General features: G+C 40.3%; 1 protein-coding gene across 1 annotated transcript in view; it reads left to right on the top strand.

The window, feature by feature from the left end:
• The window catches only part of LIX1 (limb and CNS expressed 1), a 129,604-nt gene that overhangs the window by 89,075 nt on the left and 18,310 nt on the right, over positions 1 to 22,219 (top strand). Inside the window, exon 4 of the mRNA XM_018560222.1 lies at positions 17,296 to 17,391. Within this exon, the coding sequence (XP_018415724.1) occupies positions 17,296 to 17,391 (96 nt within the window). The remainder of the gene's footprint in view (positions 1 to 17,295; positions 17,392 to 22,219) is intronic.

Genomic DNA, 22,219 nt, shown 5'->3' with positions numbered 1-22,219 from the left:
TTAACCTTACTTTCAGTCCTGGTGACAGTGGTGATCACGACAATTATAGAGAATTTCCCTAATGGGTGCACAGGCAGCAATAAAAATCTGACAGTAGGTCGAACCCTATCGTGCCCAACCTGTGGCTCGGAAGCTGCCTGCGGCACTGTGCAAGATAGTGGTCTCTTTTGGTGCTTACTTCAGCCAGTGGATGAAAAATATTCATTAGACTGGCTTCCAGTAGTTATTGGTTTGGCTTATTTCTTTAACACTATCCTAATTTTTTGTGTAAATTTTATCCTACTATCCCTTTTCTCTTTTTATGCTTTTTGTCTGATCTTTTATAATTGATTTTGCTAAAAGATATATCAAATGTGTCATTTATGCAGTTCTTTTAAATTTTCTGCTAGCTTAAAAAAATGGTTGATGTTTAGTCTTTCAGGGCTTAATTTTTTAAGGTATATTTTATTTTATTGCAGCACAACAGCACATACTTGTGCGTTAAAGTAATGTGCACCATAGTACCTCACATTTTTCCCCCTCCCCTGATTGCCATAGCTGTCATTAAATTTGGTAAATTCCTGAAAAAATGTCAGGTGGGCCTAAATGAGAGACAGAGGTTCTGCCTGGACCCTCTTCCTTCTCCTCCTCTTCTTCTGCTAATGAAGAGGCGGCAGAATCATTTGATCACAAGTTCAATGACTTGTAGTAGGTCATCTCTGGTCATGGGAGCACGCTAAGGAGGATCAAGCAATTTCTTCTACACTTATGCTGCAGTGTCCAGCAGCATCCTTTCCAAGATAGGTGTCTCTACCACAGCTGCTGGAGCCGAAGAAAAATGGTCCCCAAATAATCCCCATGCCTAGCGTCATAATGACTGCTGGCTTTGAAGCTGTTTCCATTCCTGCTCATGGAATTAGCCCCTTTTATGTTTATGGCCTGTGCTACCCCACAGTGGCCCAGAAGGCCATCCTTACCCTCTACCAGCATGTGGAATATAATGTGTCTGTGTCCCTGGACCATGCTCTCAGTGGCAGGGTACACATGACCATGGGATTAGGTCCACTAAGCATGGGTAGAGATGCTACATATCCTTCATGGTAAACTAAGTCACTTTTCTGGCAGCTGGGAGAGTACAGGACAGGGCACACTGTTTGGAGCTTGTTGTGCAACTATATATTTTGCCTGATGGTGACAGCCCAGTCACCTGTACCCCTCCTCCTCACATGCCTCTTCCTTCGACTCCTCAGAACCAGCAATCTCCTTCCCCCAAGCTCCCCAGAGCATATACAATGTCTCAGGCTAAACACTGTCATGCTGTGTTTCAGCACATATGCCTGGGGCACAGCAGCCACCCTAGGCCAGAGCTGCTGGCTACCCTTCACCAGAGAAAATTCACATGTGTTTCTTGCCTGGCACATATCCTCAGCATTGCGGTGCAGCAGATCATCCCACAATAACCTAGCTTCCAGGTTGCCAAATTTGCTGCACGGTAATCCTGTATAATCAAAGGTAATCAAAGCTTGCAATCTGTCTACCAAGAGAGTACTAGAAAGGACTATCTGTTCTTTCTACCAAGCACATGGTTGAGGTCTGCAGGGTTATTCACAAAAGGGTGAAGAGTTTGGAGAAGGCAGAGGTGAACAATCTAGGACAACATAGCTGAACTGGAAAGTGAGCTGAATTGGATAATTTTTCCAAATCAGCTATGTTGTCCTAGATTGTTCACTTCTCCTGCCTTCTCCAAACTCTTCACCCTTTAGTGAATAACCCTAATAATATTTTGAATATGTTGGGAATAATTGCCAATACAGGTATGGGAGGGTGTATTGTTTTCATGTACTCAAGTTTTGACATTTTATTAAACTTTTAAGACAATGCAGTGTGGTGCTTTGAAGTTTGAAGAAAAGAAGCTCACAAACTGTTGCGCCGCTGGCTAATTTATATGATATTTATATTAAAGGCATTAGCTTTATTTTATTTTACAGCTTTTAGATCTGTTGTGGCTGCTACTTCCAAACCATTCAGGCCTATTACCACTTGATAAAAAAAATCAGGTGTCGCTACCAAAACCTACCGAAAAGGTGAATATAATCAGAATGAGGTGCTGCTGCTGTATTTAGTTCAAGCTAAATGTAAAAGTTTAAAAATCAATTACACATCCAAAATATGTGTTGCCAAAATACAATGTCGCTGACGCTTGCCATAAGGATTGTACTGTTCCGTAACAGCACATACAGCCTAAAGGCATCTCTCAAGCATGTCATTTAACCACTTAAAGACCAGGGCGGGGGGGATTTATCAAAACTAGAGCACAAAGAATCTGGAGCAGCTGCCCAGGGCAACCAATCAGCTTCTCTCAATTCGTTCAGTTAAGATTTGAAAATGAAAGAAAGCTGATTGGTTGCCATGCACAGCTGCTCCAGATTTTGTCTGCTCTCGTTTTGATAAATACCCTTCCGGGTGTTTACACCCCTTTCCTGTCCAGGCCATTCTTTAGTATTCATCGCTGCGGTGCTTAACTGACATTTATTCAGTCATGCAGCGCTGTACTGAAATTAATTTTATACCATTTTGGGGGGACAGATAGAGCTTTCTTTTGGTGGTATAATCACTACTGTATTGGAGGTGTTTATTTTTTACTATGTAATGAAAAAAGTACCATAAATTTTGAAAAAAAAAACTGTATTCCCTACCTTATGTTAAAAAACATTTATGCTTACCCATATTTTTGGTAAAATATAAAAGACGGGGTCACGTCCGGTAAATAGACACCAAAAATGTCAAGCTTTAAAATTGCGTGCGCCCACAAACCATACCCAAAATTGGCTGTAGGCGATGCTTTAAAAGCTTTTACTGCTCATTTTAGTGTTAATAGTGACTGATGGCCCTAGAATGATTGCCCTTACTCTGACATTCGCAGTGATATGTGTGTGTGGCGTAATGGGCGCAACCGTCCACTTTCGCGCATACACGTCCTTAACAGATGTTTGTGTATGTGGGGCCGGAGGACTTTTTAAAAAATTTGTGTTTTAAAAAAAAAATTATATTTGACTTTGTTTTTTTTTGTAAGTTTTTTTTTTAAAGAAATTTTCACTTAAATGTATTGCTATCACATAGGGGACTAAGAAGCCCCCTATGTGATAGCCAATTTAAACAGACAGGTCCCCTTTATAGAGGCATCAGGGGTCTGCTTCACCAGCTTCTGTCCAGCTACAGAAGCCGGAGAAGGACAGCTGAATGCGTAAGTGATGTAATATACATCACTCCTGCATTCAGAGAACGGGAAGGAGATCAGAGGGAGATCATGTGATGATTGACAGAGCTGCGCCCTGCGGGTGCAAAGCCCATACTGCACATGGGGATCTGGATCGGCGGGGGGGGGTGCATACCCACACACATTTTACAAGCGATCCAGCGACTCTACAGCCGCCGGACCGATTATACATCTTGTCTTGAATTATATTGTGATTGTAATGTCTGCCCTATATTGTAAAGCGCTGCGCAAACTGTTGGCGCTATATAAATCCTGTATAATAATAATAATAATATGTAAACAACCATTGCTGTCTTTTTACAATTTAAGCAGTTTTCCAGCTCGTGTGCGCCGCTAAAAGCGCCCACTTACATCTAAGAATCTGCTGGCCGGCCGTTTAATTACAAAGGCCGGCCAGGAAGTGGTTAAAGGATTTGCGTTTATTCCATGTTGCCCTTGAAGCTGTATGAAAAGGTCCCAGTTACCCTTGTATTTAAAAAAATATATTTTGCTTTGTTAAATATCTCGCATGGCAGTGCCCAGCTTCCCCATGCCATTTTTTTGACAATAGTTTGCATATTGGATCAAAAAATGGTCTGAATTTGACAACAGGAGTCGCTAAACAGACTTTAATGTGATTTACCAAAAAAATTTGGGTTGCAAACTTGTGCATAGAAATATTCTGCATTGATGAATAATGTATTCCTGGGATGTGTAGTCCTCTATAGGGAATGATATTCTGCATTGCTGTATTATCATAATACCATCAGCTATAAAGGACTACAAATCTCGGCAATGCAGTATACAGCAATGCAGAATGGCACCGGCTATAGAGGACTACAAATCTTAGCAATACATTATACATAAAAGCAGAATGGGAGCGGCTAGAGAGGACCACAAATCCCAGCAATACATTATACAGCAATGCAGAATAATAGTATATGAATTTGCTACATGCTCTGTGCTGCTGCTCTGCTCCGGGGAGCTGGCCTGATGTCCCAGGCAGAGGGTCTCATGAGGGGTAGATGTACAGAAGCTCTCAGGAGGGGGAGATGTGTGCGCAGGCCGAAGCACTGTAAACAGGTGCTGCATGGTTGCCAAGAAGGCTGTCATGAGGTCCCCAGCAATCGAGGGACCTAAGACTTCCATTTGAAAAACGAAAGCGTCGGTATCTGCTTTTAATGATACTGGTATCAATATCGGTGCATTCTTAGCTATAATGGTAAATAGCCCTGTTCCAGCAAAGATTGTGACCTTCTGTTTGTGCAATGTCAGTAACATCTCTTTCATCCAGCCAAGGTCTGTACTAAAATTTTACTTTGGGATTAATATATGTAAAAAAAGGTTTTGGGGGCATGGTTATTCCCATGCATAAGTAAACTAAGGTCCCAAGAAGACAAGCCTTAACCTTAACCTCTTTAAATGGAGCTAGTCAAAGGATTCGGCTGCATTTATATTGTTGTATGGTTAATGGAGCAATCCTAGAACCCACTGGACAAATTTAATTTTGCAGTTTGCTTTTGAATATTTTGGAAACATTTTCATAATCAGGCACAGGAAAATATAAATCATCCTGCTGCCCTAATGGTCATCCTTCTAGAAGCATTGGACAAAAATATGAAGTTTGCGCTGAAAAATGTAGGAACGATGAAAGTATGCATATATGTTCATTTATACACATCTGTTTTCTTCAGTTATGTAAACAAGATACTTTTATTACATAGAGATCAATAACCCCTGTGCAAGCTATTGTTTATCTCCTGAATCTGAATAAAGAATTGAGAAAAAACAGAACTAGTCAGGGTTATTTTTTTGTACAAAACCATATTTCATGTGATTCTGACAGATTCTTAGAAGTCTGCATCTCATTCTTCCACGAGTAGGATAAAAATAACACTAAGCAAATTCATGTCAAGCTTACTGACCTCTCCAAATTGGAGAAAAGTATATATTCAAAATTAATTAAAAAAAAAAAAAATTGGATACAATTTCTGGCAATTTAATCCCTTATGCCCCCCTCATTAACAAAATCGGGTCAGGTTTTATCAGGGGTTCCTGCCAATCTCTGTTTAGGAAACACATTTCTTGGATTTGTAGGGTGTCAACAGAATGCTATACCTTTTAATTAAATCTATGAACCGTCATCCTGGAAATGCCTGATTAACAAGTGCTGTGGCTTAGAGCACAATGTTCAAAGCTTCAGTAATATGTTTTCTTTGGGTTAACAGTTACAATTAAAGCCTCCCAGCAGAGTATTTAGTTATTGCATTCACATTCTCTATATCACCGTATCATTATGATCAGTGCAGTGAGAGGAGCCATTGTAATCCTTCCCTTGTTAAGCAGTTCCTGTGAGGTTTACAGCTCATATAAGGAATTGGCAGTGCTTTATGTTCCTTCTGCATTGAAGTAATCTGACCTTGCAGTAATGACTGCTGGATAGTTAACTGTTTGCAAGATTGTATTTAAAAAAGAGAATTATGGGTTGAGGCTTTATGCTGGTTGTAATGCTAAAGATGGTAAACTTCTTGAGGACACTTTTCAGGGGACAATGTATCAAATGAAAGTGGACTTAGCATTCATCATGTTTAGTTGGACCTCCACTCTTAATTATCTATTAATAGCCCTTACCGCAACGTACGATTCTGAAGGGCAAATATTCCCCCTTTGATGAAGGACTTGCTTAAATTCTCAGACGTTTGGCAAAATTATCATATATCTTGGATAGTGAGGATCCATGCTGTTCAAATGTCTTACTTATCCAAGCTGCTGTGTGTTTTTTGGGTCCTTCCCATCCTGATGCCTGGTCATGTGTTCCGGATCCTCCAAAGTAAACAGCTTTCGTTTATATAAGGAAACACGAAACCGAGACATAGCCAGCATGTCCTTTATTGCTCCAAATGTATGGAGTGATTGGCTGTCCCTAACCTCCATTCATACTATCTGGCAGCCAATAGAGCTTTGTTAGCCCTCCTTCACTCCTCCCTAGATCTCCCTCTTTTGATTTCTCTAGATCTTATTAATTATTTTTTGATTTCCCATCTCTATGCCCCCTACCTTGGGATGGCCTTCTGACCTTAATCCTGTTCTGTGTCACTGTAATGATTGAGCGAGTTTGGCTGAGGATCTCAGCTGCGGAGAGGCTTTGTGGATGGCTCAGGTGGGGGGGTTCACACTTACACTCTTTAGTGTGGCTGAGTGAGGTTGGAACCCTTAACACATCATATGCCACCACAGGCTGTAATTGCAGAGATAACAATAAGTGAACCTTCCCTCTTTGCAATATTGTGGTTAGTTGGGGCCTGTGGGGATTTGTAGTTCAAAATAAAGTCGTTCACTCCATGAATGCAAAAAACTATTGAAGGCTTATCAAACAGTAATTAGGAGTACTCCTGAGCAAGCCCCCTTTGTAGAGCAGTGTCTCTTTAAACCCCACTGAGTTGCAGGCAATGTAAACAATTACAGGGTCCAGGATGGTACTTGCGGTTTGTTGGGGTATTCAGAGCCCTCCAGGAGTACAGGGCGAAGGATCACTGCTGTGCTGGAAGAAGTCCGGATTAATGCTGCTGGAGTGAAAGGTTCATGTGATGGAGCAGAGGTATGAGCCCTAAGAAATTGCTCAACGTTCTACCTCGCTAGAACATTGAGCAAGTGTGCCTTCCAGGCTTTTATGAGTAGGCAGGTGTGTTGGGGCGGAGCAGTCAGCAGAGGCCCTCCCGAACGTCTCCTAGCAACAGGATGCTTCCGAAGGGCCAGGCTGCTACGCCCTCACTCCTATGTGTGACGAGTCCGAGGGAGACGTCTGGAGGGAGGAGCCGAATATGCAAGCCTGCCGGCCCGTCTCCTAGCAACGAGACGGCGCCGCGGTTCGTGACAGTCACTTCCTTGCAGTGTGGGATAATTTTAGTATGGTGGGAACTTAATCTCTTCTCACTTGTTGCTGGTCGGGATAATAAGTTGTCCTCTTTTTTTGCCACTCCCTCCCAATTTTGCTAGTGGTCTTGTCACAGCTTTAAAGATGTCTACTCTTTATTTGAGATCTTGGGCATTAAAGTTACATTAAAGTCTTATTTCTTTACATATATCTACTGCTAGCAAGCTGTAGATATATAAAAAAACATTTTAAAAAAAGTTACCAAATAGGTAAAAACTTACCTGTACTTCATGTACAATATTAGCAAAAATGTATGTTATGTGTGTATCACTCAGCTTTAGATCTTTGAATCATCTCTGAATTGGTGCCGACACTGTCCTTCCTTCTGGATGGTGGCTTCTTTTGTTCCACATGGTACCTGTGTGATGTAAAGCAGCCACCACTCCAAGCTTGCGCCCAAGATGAACTATAATCTCATGTTTAGTTTACTAATTTGACTTGTCTGACTTGTCTGTGTAAATGTGGAGGCTAACAACAGGGCTGAATACCATAGAGCAGTGACATCACCTGCCACCATTAACTGCTCTAGACATTGTCAGCAAGTGAGACAGTTCACTTTAACCAGCTACAGCAGATGCAGAGAGAGGAGTGAGAGCAAAAAACTCGATCATGCAAAATACAGTATCTCAGAACATAGAAAGTAAAAAAGTCTGAAAATGTAAACTTTTCAGGAGTTTTTAAAAAACTACATTAAAATGACACTAAACTCAGAAGTTAAATCTTTAAAATGCATTTAAGTACCCTAACTGTTAACAAAAATGTATCTAATTTGTGTATCACTTGGCTGTAGATCCTCAAGCTCGCTCCCGTTATGGACTACAATCTTACAATTACAGGTCTATTCACAAAGATGCAGAAGGATCCAGCCGTAGCTACGGCTGATCCTTCGGCTGCGGGACCCCTTCGGTTCAGTCGAACCGAAGGCTGCTGTACTGGCTATTCACTATAGCCCAAGCAGCACCCGAAGGCGGCCGAGCAGCTCAGCCGACCCGAAAGCATTTGCTTCGGCTCCACTGAGCCGAAGTGTCAGCTGCCCACAAATGACAGCTGGGCGGACCCAGCCGCGCTCTCACAGCTGGCTCCGCTCAGTTGTAATGACAGATCACCATCCCCAAATGACCTGGGGACGCTGAACTGTCATTAAACCATAACAACTGGGAGGAGCCGGCGGTGAGTTATTCAGCTGTTATTCATTGGCTGGGACCTGCTAAAAGACTCTAGCAGGTGCCGGCCAATAGGAAACAGTTGGGTGGAGCTAGCTGTAAAATAGCTGCGAGCTTCACCCAATTGTTGTTTTTTGTAATCTTTATTTTTCAATTTTTCAATTTATTCACATTTTAAAATAATTTTTTCAACTCTTTTTTTTATTTTATTGAACTATTTTCATTGATTTGCTATTCTGCTCGGTGCCAAGCTGAATGCTGTTTGGCGGCATTTGCCTATTCACTCACTGCAACTCATCCCCTGTGAGAATAGGGGTGAATGGCAGCGAGTGAGCTGCCAAAGCTTCGGCTCAGCCAATCCAGATGTCCTTCTGTCGAAGTCCTTCTGCACTTCGGCTCAGCCGAACATGCAGAGCATGTTCGGCTGACCGAAGTGCAGCCAAAGGCAGCCGATGTACGGCTGAAATAAGCCATACTGAGTCATAGTAAATAGCCGAACGTTGTTCGGCTCACTTCTCTATGGCTCGGTTATTCACTAGGCTGCCTTAGGCAGCCTTGTGAATGACCCCCTTAGTCTATTTTGCATTGAAGATATAGTCTATCACGGGATTGAGCTTGGAGCGGTGGCTACTTTACAACACACACAGGAACCATGGGGAACAAAGATAGCCACCCTCCAGAAGGAAGCACAGTGTCAGCACCAATTCAGAGATTGTTTGAGGATCTACAGCTGAGTGATACACATATAAGTTAAATTTTTGTTAATAGTTAAGGTACTTGAATGCATTTTTAAGATGTTACTTCTGAGCTTAGTGTCACTTTAATTATATGCATTTTCCACTGTTCTCAAAATTCACATAGTTTATCACATTGAATAGCAAACTCAGCACTTAAAAAATCTCAGGACCAAACAGAACAAACTTTGCTGTGCAATAGCTAATGATGTCATTTCTATGTAGTGCTACAATTAAGTTCTATGTTACATTGCTCAGTGGCAGATTAGCTTTTGGCAAAAACCCCCTGATTAAAAGTTGTCCAAAAGAGCACTGAGTTTGTAGAATATATACTGAGTGGTTGAAAACATTGTTAGGTCATGCACTGTTTGGCCAGTATGTTCTCAACTAAAAATGCATCTGAAAATTTATGGCATCTCAATCCAGCCACATTAACACAGTGCCGCTGAAATATTTATGCTGGCTTTTAAATATCCCAGAGGAAAGTCGCCCCCACAAGTCTACAAAGTTTATTCCATTTAACCATGGAAATCACCATAAAAATGATTAAATACTTGAAATCACCGTCCAATATCAAGAGAAAATAAATCAATGACGAAACAAACTGTGAGTATAACATTTGGTTTCTTTCAGTATTATAGCTCTCATATGTCATTTCTTTATGTGATATACAAGGCTAAATGATATGAGAATATAAACATACCATACACAATGTTTAGGGGCTTGTTCACACCAGATCTGGATGTATATGCAATGCGGTGCGTTTTAACGTGTTTTTGCTGCTTTTTAAAAATTTGTTTTCTGGTGTAGTCCGGTTCGTTCCAGACTGTTTACATGCATTTTGGTGCATTCCAGAGCAGAGAAAATAGGGCATGCAGCAGTTTTTCCACATGCACTGGAACCGAAATATGGTGTGCACTAGAGCCCAAAATACCATTTGAATACATAGGATGCATTTTTGATGCATTCTTAAATTGCTCTGCTCTGCACTTAGTGTGAACTAGCCCTTAATCAGGTTTATACAATATCTATACCTTTTAAGTTGACTCTAAACAGAAGAGCACCATGGGATAGTCAGAGGTGGGTACTAATGCAAAGTGATTTATACTGCTTTATACATAGTATTTGAGGTTGAATAAAGACATAAGTCCATCAAGTCCAACCTATTGCGTGTGTGCATTTATGTTTATACTGATTTATACTGAAAGAATAATATAATTCTCACTATTAGTACACTGTGGTCATTGTGTCTACCTGATGAAGGGCCCTTGCGGGACCCGATACGTTGTTCTTTGGCATGATGGACACAAAGAAGCTTTTCTGCAGTGTGTGCCAGTGATCAAGCTGTTTTCTATCTGGAGTCCAGGGGAGTGCAGAGGTAGCCCAACTGCAAGGGTTAAGAATAATTCTGGTCAGAGTTCATCTTTAAACAGTGGGGAGCAGCATGCATTGTAAGTGATTTAATCAGCATTTGAAATATCTTAAAAACCTTTTGACTTTAATATCACTATAAGTGGCCTGCACAGAGCCTTCACCTCAACCCAATTATACACCTTTGAAATAAATTGGAACACTAATTGCATAACAAATCAGAAATCCAATGAGGTTTTAATTGGCAGGAGCAAAAAGTGCCAGTGTATATTAAGCACTTCCTATCCCATCTAACTACAGGACCCCTCATCCTGGCCCAGTAAAAAGTAGAACACCAATGCTGTGCTCATTATAAAGCTCACCGTACATGGCTTCTATCCTGCTTATTAAAATTGGTGACAACCAGGGCTGAATTTACCAAAAGCCACTCGTGGGCCAGAGCCTAGGACAGTTGGGTTAATAGGGGGCAGCAGCAAGCATGACAGTTTACAAACCATGATAACTATTTTCTCCTTCTGCTACCTTCTTGCATCTCTGGATATTTGAGACAAAATTCAGCAAGAGAAGTTTAGCGTAAGAAAATGCATGCTATTCTGACTCCGATTATTGTGATAGCGAAATATATCCCTTGCTGAGACCTCTATGCCTGGCCTGTATAAGCAGATATACTCACTGCGGACAATCCTTGTCAGATAGCTGAACTCGTCAATACCGATTCATTCAAAAGAGGTGTTTATTCTTTAACAGCAGATGATAGGAACAGCAGTTGAACGGTGATAGTATTGTGCGGTCAGAAAATGATGCCTTTCCTACGTACTGTGCAGATTACATGTGGGTCCTTGTTACATGTGGCTAGTAGCTGTGCCATGACACAGGAAGTACTGCACACAGGAAGCAGGAAGGGGCTACACTAGGGGGAAATACATCGTCACATGAGGAATAATTACAGAAAGAATGTTTGTTACAACAAAAGGCCACTAGATGGCAGCATAGGATAACACATGAATTTAGCTATGAGAAAATAGTTAGGCAAATCACACTATATAAATTCTAACCTATATAACAATGCTAATATTAACTGAGGCTATGCATCTCATATTCTATGCCCCTGTTGGGGCGGCACACATGCGATACTGAGAGGAGTCAAAATGCTTTCAATCATTACTCATATAACAATGTATCCTCCCATGAATTAAAATTTAGTGAAGTCGAAACCAAGTTCCACATATAAATCAGACTGTATGCTGCTCCAAAAGCACATTATTGTGGTACTTTTTTCTAAAATAGGAAGCCGAACTTGCACAAAAGGCAATCATTATTCAGATGTTCCTAGGGCATAATGAAGTCTAAAAACACGCCTGACCATTACTCCAATGATGTTGGTGCTATTGAAGTGGTATGGGCGGTTACCTTTTGATAAAAACTGATTTATGTTTTAAGAGCACATGTGCGCCGGCAATACATTTGTTTTGTTTCAATTTGTTTTCATGCAGATTTTTGGTAAACTCGTTTTTCGGGTGCGAAAGTCAATTCATTTTGGGATTCGGATTCAGACGAAATCCGAATTTTCAATGGCGGTAGTATGTACGAATTTTCATTATGGATGAATTTCTGTTGCAGCAAAGTGACATTAGACAAAAGAAAAAAAAATGACTTTTTTTTTTACAGTCCGCAGAAGAGAGAAAAAAAAAAAAGCTTGAGGTTACCCCCAATTGATACCAGAGCCTTTAGATCTGGTAAGAATATTAGAAGGGACCCCCCAAGTTAAAAAAGGAAGTGGGTGGGGTTCCCCCAAAATTCCTGCCAGGGCCTTTAGGTCTGGTAGGAATTTTAAGAGGGAACCGCACCCCCTCAAAATGAGGAGAAAAAACGTGGGGTCCCCCCTAAAATTCCTACCAGACTCTTGATCCGAGCACAGGCCTGGTAAGGCAGGAAGGGGGGGCGATCGAGCGCCCCCCCCCCCTGCACCATACCAGGCCACATGCCCTTGGCATTGGGAGGGTGTCCCCATGCTAATGGGGACAAGGGCCTCCTCCCCAAAACCCCTATCCAGTGGTTGTGGGGGTCTGTGGGCAGGGGATCTTATTTGCATCGGGGGTACCCCTTTAATCAAGGGGGCACCCAGATGCCACCCCCCTTTTGAATGAGTTTATTTACATTGAATTTTAACCCTTTAGTGAATGAGTACCCCTTAGGGGGGGGCGGCATCTGGGTGCCCCCTCAATTAAAGGGGTACCCAATGCAAATAAGCCCCCTTGTCCGCAGACCCCAACAACCACCGAATGCCGAGGGCACGTGGCCTAGTAAGGCACAGGGAGGGGTGCTCGAACGCCCCCCTTTCCTGTCCTGCCGGGCCTGTGCTCGAAATAACGCTAAATCCGAATCAAAAGGAAACTAAACAAATTTTTTGCTGGTGCACATGTCTACCTAACACTATTCCACACATTAGCCTCCCTGTTATTCTATTCCTAACTCTCTTTAATGTAAACTTACCACCTTGTTTGCATTGGGATCCTCTGTGCTCAAGACCTGTACCACCAGAATCTATGGTTTGGCCCTTCTCCTGTAAAGGTTTGGTGGTTCCTTACTGTCCTAAAATAAGGAACTAGATGTATCCAAAATGTCAAATATTTAACAAGATGAGGCTTTGAAAGCCTATTCCTAATTGGTTGTTGTAGACTTTCTTTTCCCTTTAGTTCACTTTTTCTAAAAAAACTCCAGAGTACTCTAACCTTATACAAGCCAATAAGTATTAACAATTGATAATAATGTGCAGGAAGAAGCAATCAGGACATCAGTCCATGTATTGTTGAGCAAATAAATTAGGAGAGATTTCTTCTACCAGTATAAACTAAGCCAGTTACTGTTTTATTGCCTATTCAGTATAAACAGAATATTATTATAAACAGGGTGTGTTTCAAATTCTGTCCAAAACACCCCTCAGAAATAACATTTGATGTCTTGGATATTGGCATTGTGTTTGAAATATCTAGGCAGTGCTGGACCAGATTAGGACATGCAGAGTGAACGAACCAGTCCTAATGGAAAAGAAGATCTGTATTCAGCACGTTTTATAAGACCAAATTTATGTTGTTCCAAAACAAATTTTCTCATTGCCGCCACTATTGGTTAATGGCTTTACAGTTTGGCTTGTGTTCTGTTTAACTTGCCAGGAATATATTTCCAAATGTAGAACTGAGTTTATAAAGCCAATGTGACCAAGTTCTTTTTATGTTAAAGAGCAAGCTGTGCCCAGGCCTCATAGTAAATCACTATTTCCCCCAAAGGCAAAGATTCCTCTGCCTGTTAATGTCACTGTATATGATTAGACTGACAGCAGAGCGTTCCTTGGAAAAAAATAATCAACGTGCATCTAAACCCAATTATTTAAACCTCATAAAAGCTTTGACTAATAATATGTTTCCACAAGTCATGTACAGTATTTTAAATCTGCGGGTTCATTAAAATAATACCTTTTTATCCTGCCACAATGATTCTTGTTCAAGCACTTTGTATTAGAGGTATACAACACTCTGACCACATAGGTTCAACTGGATGAACCTGTGTCTTTATACAACCCTAACAAATATGTAACTATGTTACCCTGTTGTGCTCTTGTCACCGTTTCAAGATGGGCTTTTGATGGAGTTCACAAATTGCAATTTAAACACACATTACACAAGCATGCACCACTGATGTCATCACCAAACCTGCTGGAATGCATGTAGACAGGAAGTGGATGCAGGAGATAAGCAGCACTAACATGCAGCAAAGGATCAGAGAAAAAAAAAAGCATTTAAAACATATTTTGAAAGAACATAGAAAAATAGCAGCCATATAATTAAGCTGAATCAGCAAAACATGTCAATATGTTGGATGGTATTCTGTTTTTATGCTCGTATACCCGGCGATCCATGTTTATCTGTCTTATTTTGGAAAATTCATGATAAGGAGGACAAAACGTGGAACCGTGCACCAGCACTATAAACTTTTTGGGGGTATGTTGGTCACATAATATTTCCTTTCAGTGTTTTTAACCCACCTCCATGGAAGCCCACAGTATTATTATTACTGGTCCGCTGGTTTTCTCTGGGATATTTGTAAAAACAATTCATGAGTTTTCTTGGCAAAGATTTTGTGACCTACAAACTGTCCTAAGAACAATGTCAGTACTTACTACCTTCAGGTTCATGAAACCCACTGCCTCATTTCATAGTAAAATGATCTGTGACAAGAATACAGTATGAAAAAAGGGTTTCTATGTTTAACCACATATACAGTATATGAGAAATATTATCAGCTTGCCGATGGAAGAATAATATAAATGGTAATAGGAAATATTAATGGTTTGGGGTCAATTTTATGTTAATTGTTTCTTAAGGTTTACTCCTATTATAAGATTAAACCATTGTTATATCTGTTTTAATGTGAATAGTTGTATAAACAACCTATGTATTAGGGCTGTGCAAATTAACGATTCATTTCTTGATTAATCGTTAATCTTTTTGATCGATTAAAATTTTTTGTAAACTTTCTGCACGAGCGCCAGCCAAGGCATATACACATACAGCACAGCAATGAAGTCATAAAATGAACTAGGATCACACTAATCCAGCACGTTATTATTCTGAGTTGCCCCACTCAAGCGGCGGCCATATTGAGTGGGGCAATAATAATAACGTGCTGGATTAGTGTGATCCTAGTTCATTTTATTACTTCATTGCTGTGCTGTATGTGTATAGGCCAATGTAGTTGGATCTGTATGTGCGTTATAATTAATCAAAATTAATCGATTAATCGATTAAAAATGTTTTCGATTAATCGAACACGAAAATTGTAATCATTACCAGCCCTGCTATGTATATAAAATATTTATGCACAAACAAATATTTATTACAGGGTGCACCCATAAAAATTGAGCAGTATGAGTTTTATAACAAGAGCATAACAGAAGCTGCTTTCTATCAAGCTCTCTCTCTCTAATTCAGAGGTACTAAACTTTGTCCCTCCAGCTGTGGTGAAACTACAAATCACATTTGGCATTGCAATAATCTGTCAGCCGCAGGCATGACACCCATAGGCAGATGCATGATGGGATTTGTAGTATAATCACAGCTAGAGGGCCAATGTTGCGGCATCCCTGCATCTAATTGATACTTTGTATGGCTACTTGTGATCAGATGAAAGAGGGGGAATAAGTCATAACACTATATTATCTCTTTATAGGTGCAGTCCATTCAAATGAAATTAATGCAGAGAATATAGCCTACCTGCCCTGGTCTTCTGTTTTTCATCCCATCAGAGCTGTAGTGTACTAAATGTGCCAGCTGTTGAAAATACTCTTGCTGTTATTAACCTGGTACTCTATGAACATAATTTTGTGACGTTAGGGTGCAGGCCATTTATCTTCAACTTTTACCTGTGTGGTCTCTATATTTTGTCTCCAAAAGAAAGGAAAGTGTGCCAGTACAATAGAGGTTCAGTTAACAAAACCTTAGCAGAAGGACAAGGATCTTTATTTACAGCCATGTGAGTTCAATTTTCAAATCCCTTTGGTGAAAATAACAGTCACTTTTTTAAAATAAGGATCATAATCCAGGTGCGATGATATCTGTGAAGAAAACGGCCCCTTCCTCAGAATGTGACATTAACGCGTTTCCGGGGTCACGCCCCCTTCCTCAGAATGTGACATTCTGAGGAAGGGGGTGTGATCCCGGAAACGCATTAATGCAGGCACTGTGTGCTGATACACAGGATTGTCTGTGCAGCTCTCTTCAATCATTCACCATTCCTTGCCTTTTGAAAGCTCATTGTGTTCTACCAATGTGAGTATGTTTTTAATTTTTGCCATTTTTTATAAAAAAAACTATCTGCACCAGGGTAGGCACCCCTTGTTTTTGTTTTCTTCTGAGATTTTACAGTCTCCCTGGCTGAAGTGGGGCAGCGACCCGTAGCACTCCTGCATGTCAACCCATAGTGGAGTGGTCTTATTGGCGCTTTTTGTTGATTTTTCACTGATATCTGTGAAGTTCTCATTTAACCAGGTCATGGTATAGCTAGTAGTAGTTAGTCACAATTAACTGGACTTGAACACATGTTGAACACAGTTCACCACTCACCTGAGTGGCTTCTTCAGTTCATGAAGGGTGTGTGAATGGTGGCATGGTGATAATTTATGTAAATTAGATCATATTGGTTTAACAAACTTTCACAGTTCACAAAACCAAAGTGACTGAGTTACCTGTGTGGCTAGAAGGGTGCAGTCACACCGAAATGTGTGCATTGGAGGTGACTCAACACGTTCATTTGCGTTGGCATAGTACGTTAACATGTGTTGTCTTGTGTTATGTTGCATTTTTTTTTAATTTTCACACTAAGCTTTAAAAGATTCTGCCCTGCGTTGATGTCTGTTAGGTTCATGCATGTTAAAAACGCATTGTGCTGAAAAAAGTAGAGCCTGCTCTACTGTTTTTTTTCAGCGCAGGGCAGCAGACAATAATGCAATACACTGGTGTGAGCTGCTCCCATTCACCCCCATTCTTTTTTAGATGTCCTTGCGTTGGCATCCGTTGAAAAACAGATGCCAATGGATCTGAATGAGGGTGTGAATGGGGCCCTAAAGCTGGATTCTGTTCCTGACACTCATGAGAATGGAGAATGAGCAATGAAAAATCCTGAACATTAGAGTACATGTCAAGTTGAATGTGACTTTTACCAGCTTGGACAGTACAAATTAATGTGAAAAGAAATTCCAGACCCTTCCAGAAGTTTATGTGAAAAGGTTGCAGAATCTGGCTAAAATAGATCTCAGATTAAACTGAACAGACTTCCTTACAGTTTATTTGATTTATGTTTCAGGGGAATATAATTGACGCCGATGACCCAAGTACAAGTATTGGTGCCTACCATTACATGCTGGAGACAAACCTTGGCAAGACAATGCTGGAATTTCAGGTTAGTATTTAACAAATATTATATTTGTGATTCTACTGAATCAGTTTTCTAAGTGAAGTAGACAATGGTTACCCGGGAATCCAATAATTGTTTTTAAATGTAGTGTAGCCATCCTGCCTTAAGGAGGAGTGACTATTTATATTTAGAGCTGTCAGATTGTAGTCAGTCTGGTCCTGATTGACAGTCTCTGCTCGTTTAGTTTCTCCTAAGCTCTCTGTGTGTACCTGCCTGCTGCTGGGTGTGACCTTGCTACAAAGCATCCAGTAATGGTGTGTTATGAATAGCTATGTCTCCTTAGTCAATTGTTAATATTCAGGGATGACCTTGTGAGTGTTTCTTCCCCCTCCGGGCCTCCTGCCTTGGGCAGGGATGCTGTGGATTGTATGAACCTCCTAGGCCTGCTGCCTAGAAAGGGAATCAATGTACTCAGACTGAGGACTGGGTCTGAAGCCAAAAGAGTAAAACTTGAGGATGGAGATGACAGAAAACAACCTCAACAGGTATGGGGAGCCTGAGAAGTTGATTCTCTACTGCAGCATGAAGATCTATTCTAAAATGGACTAGTAGCTATTACATCAATTACTATATAGCTAGGAGCTCGACAGAGTTTGCCACAGTCGGCTTAAAGCAGACCTTTACACTCAAACATCAAATTCTACCAATGCATCACTCTATGTATGATGATTAATAATAACATAGACATGTCAGGTGTAAAATGCTGTGATTTTGAAATACTTACACTTGCAGAGCATTCACCTCCTGCTTTAAAAGGGCAAAATGACTTCAGTTTGCCAAAGCGATGCACACTGGGATTGCCTTGTCATTAGCAGACCATTGCTGGAAAATCTCATCTGTAATCTCATGAGATCTTAGGGAAAGGCATTTTCTTCCCCTGAGATGATCTGCATGGCTACATGTCCTAGTCACATGTGCCAGAAATCCAGGAAGTATAGGGAGAACTAGTAATCTGCCCTTAGTAATGGCCACTGTCAGAAGGAAAGAGAAATAAGGAATGCAAAGAATACAAAGCTGGCAATTATCTAGTATGTGTCTGGCAAGTATGTGTCTGTAGATTGTCATTACTAAACATGTATAAAGGTGTGTTTGTTGTTATTCTAAAGATATGGGTAAAGGTCCTATTTAAAGGTTCTCTATCTGTGAAGGCTGCAAGTACTTTTGTTCTATCATTTTTGGTGTCTACAACATCCTGGGTGTCCTGTGCCCTAACTCTCTCCCTGAGTTGTTCCATAAAAGTTAATCGAGCATCATATCATCTGTGTGGAAATCAGTTTGATTGGTCATCACTGGCAGGGTGATGACCAATCAAACCAGATGACCAGTAAGTTAATTTGGGGCAGCAATGGAAATGTACACCCTAGACAGACTAGGTGAGTGCTTGTCAGGAGGGGCACTCAATGGGCCCCTCACCCAGACCGAGAGGAACCGCAGACGCGCATGTAACCTGTGCATGTACTGTGCAGCTCCCGAGCATGGAGTCAACGACTGCCCAAGCATCAGAAGGAAGAATGAGGGTAAGAAGTCCTATATATGTAAGGTAACCCCAAATAACCTACCTTCAAACCGATACCTAACTGTTCCTTTGACTTTACAGTGGGATCAGCAGCGTCTTTCCGTTGAGGCCATGGTGGACTCGGGAGCATGTGGGAACTTTATTGATGCCAAACTGGTTACCTTAAATAAAATTCCATTGCAAAAGAAATCAACGCCTCTCTCTGTCAGTATTGTTGATGGCACTTCGCTAGCATCAGGGCCTATAGCTTATGAAACCTCTCCTATCAGGGTGGTATCCCCTCACAATCACCTCGAACACCACCTAGTTGTGATCCTATCCCTCCCGCAGAGTTTGCACGGATCATTACAGTGCTACAGTAGTTTACTGATTTTATACATTTGCAATTTAACAAACTAAAATTGCTCATACAATCATTATTCAATTTGGAAACACTAGATGATTCTTAGCTGGCCGAGAACAAAACTGCAAATGAGTGGAAAAGCTAAATTTGTGGCATTCATTAAAGCTGAACTTTAGGCAATTCCTTCAAGTAGTGTAACTGATATGTCATACTTTACTATATGCATGTCAACTCCATCAGAGTTAATTGAATATAACCTTTTTTTACCCTATATTAAAACTTTTATTTTCTATTAATTTTCTACTCACTACACTAAAGTGTGACAGTGAACCCTTCAACTGAACCATTTACGCTTACCTCCGCAGTTGTGATCCTATCCCTCCCGCAGAGTTTGCTTACTTATTTTTTGTAGCCACATTTTAGAAGGAAATTTGACTTATACCTAACTATCTTTATTATCTCTCAAGTTTTTCTTTATTATCTATCCTTCTCTTTTTTTCTTTTTGCTTCTTACTTCCTAATCTCTTTCTATCCAGTTTACGACATTTTCCCCTAACTAAATTAGTTATCCCTATAACCCAAGCCCAACATGTTTTGCCATTAACTCTGGGCAACTTTTCGTTCAACTAGCGTGTTGAACCAAAAAAATAGAGCCATGTGTTGCCAGCTTTACTCTTCTTTCTCCTGTTATTAGCATGCTCCATGTAGAGCTAGCTCTGATTAGCTCTTATGCTAAACCTCCCACTCCCCATCTGAGCTCTGTTGTACAGCAACTGCAAGAGGCTGCTTGCATTTAAAAAATAAATTTAATCATGTATTAATGAATACAGAGCTGCATTCATTTGTGCCTTTTATATCTGCCTGCAGTTCAGCCTTTTAGCTTGAGTTGAAGAGTTTGATGATGAGTTTAAACAAAATTAATATGTGTTATATCACTGAGGTATGTATGTACTGTACATATATGTATGTAAGCTGCCCATACAGAAATGTAGATATCTCACATTTATATCCTGCTGGAGTTCAGCCTGTTGCACAGCATAAGCTGCAGTTAGGCAAAAACCTGATAGAGGATCTAACCTTCCTTACACCATCCAGCATTTTTTGTTTACCGGAGTCACGCAAATGATTTGTTATTTTTTTGTTGAAGCTGGGGCCATGACCAGTCCTGATTTAACAAAAATATACACACTACTTCTAGAATACATTTGTAAATGTTGCTTATATTTTCTGGAAAATGTGGGCTTGGTAATGGGATTATTGCTTGGGTCCAGTAACACCTTAACACTGCCTTGTTTAGCAATAGCAAAAAAAGAAAAAAGAAAACCCACCATAATAAAAATCATTGGTTTCCATAGACATCTCCATGTCAAAGAACCCATTACAAGGCAGCCATGAAACTCAAGACATCATGTTAAAATCGGCCAAGCATAGTTAAAAAGTTCCTATACATTTGGGAAATATAAGGATGCAAAAGAATAATTGTGCAGTTAGTATAACAAATGGAATTCAAGGCAACCATTTAGCTATGCACTTTGTCCCAATACTAAACATTTCTCTGCACACCACATAAAAGAGACGCAAGTGGTGCCAGCATTAAACACAGGCACCAGATGATTGTAAAGGAGAAGAAAGCTAGATCCAAAAATGCGCTGGCCAATTATCAGAGCAGTTTAAATAAACATTTTCAAAGCTTGGATTCTGGTTATGTAAGGTGTGATGGCTGTGTCCCGATAGGACTTGTTAATGTGCATAAGTTGAAGCTGGGAGATCTAATGCCTATGAACAAAACACAACAAAAAGAAATGTAAAATGTACTCTGAGGTAAACCTTCGTGTTATTTTTCTAGCAGGAAATTAGTTATTTCCTCACCTTCAAGCCTTAATAGTCAAGAACAGTGAGTGGCCAAAAAATATGCTCTAAAATTTTCCCTTTGGGAAAAGTGGAAATGAAACCCAACAGGGGGTATAGTGAAAGCGTTTTGCCCACACCCATCTGTCTATGAAGATATATGGATTTTATATTGCTGTAATTAAAGTTGACTTTAGTCAACCATTACTCAGTGAAATATTTACTTTTATTCAATTCAAAGGGCTTTTTCCTTTAACTCAAATAACCATTGTGACTGTAAATTGTAAAACAATAATGGGGGGGACTTAAGATATCAGTGAAATTTATAAAGTTGGGTATGGTATGTTCTTTATACTAATATGTTTGTGTGTTAAACCTAATCGGAAAGAACCATTGGCTTCATATGCGTTTGCAGACATCAGACATGGAATTGATTAATGCCGAATTCTGCATGGCAATACTAATTTATAAATAAGTACCATATTTGAAGAACAGTAGAGAGAAGGAGGGGGCACATTCAGATGAAAGCCAAGACAATTAAGCAGGAAATCCTCCTTCAAAGACTACTTGTGATGAACCATGTTATGATTCATTTCGAAATTGAGCACAAACATTCTCAAATATATATATATATATATACATAAGAATCAAACAAAGAACTTTCAAGGACTCAATCCTCTAACCGTGTTGTGTTTTAAAGCTTCCAGCCTATTTTTATTTGTGACTGAAGAAGGGTAATAGGGTAGAAGAAGGGTAATACATGATCTTCCCACACAATGGATGTTCCAGCTTAGCACAACAATGAATATTTCCAGCCTCCTCACTATCTGTTGTTCAACTCTGTATGCTCTTTCAGACAGAAAAAATGCTATAATCCCAGCCTTTCTTTAGGACTGGTTCTCTCAGTCTCTAGATTAGATTTCTAATTTGCTCACACTGCCTAAGCCTAAATGCTCATTCACGCTATGTGCGGTGGCTGGCATTTTTCTGCAACAGACCAATGTCAGTCACAGCTAAGGTACTTAGAACGCAATTGTTTTCTATGTGCCCCGTTCATACTACAGACTTCAATGTCAGGTGAGCTGCGTTAAAATGCACACATGCAA

The sequence above is a fragment of the Nanorana parkeri genome, unplaced genomic scaffold (genome assembly GCF_000935625.1).
Source record: "Nanorana parkeri isolate BGI_ZX_2015 unplaced genomic scaffold, ASM93562v1 scaffold441, whole genome shotgun sequence".
Classification (NCBI taxonomy): Eukaryota; Metazoa; Chordata; class Amphibia; order Anura; family Dicroglossidae; genus Nanorana; species Nanorana parkeri.
This window is presented reverse-complemented; position numbering and strand designations above follow the sequence as displayed.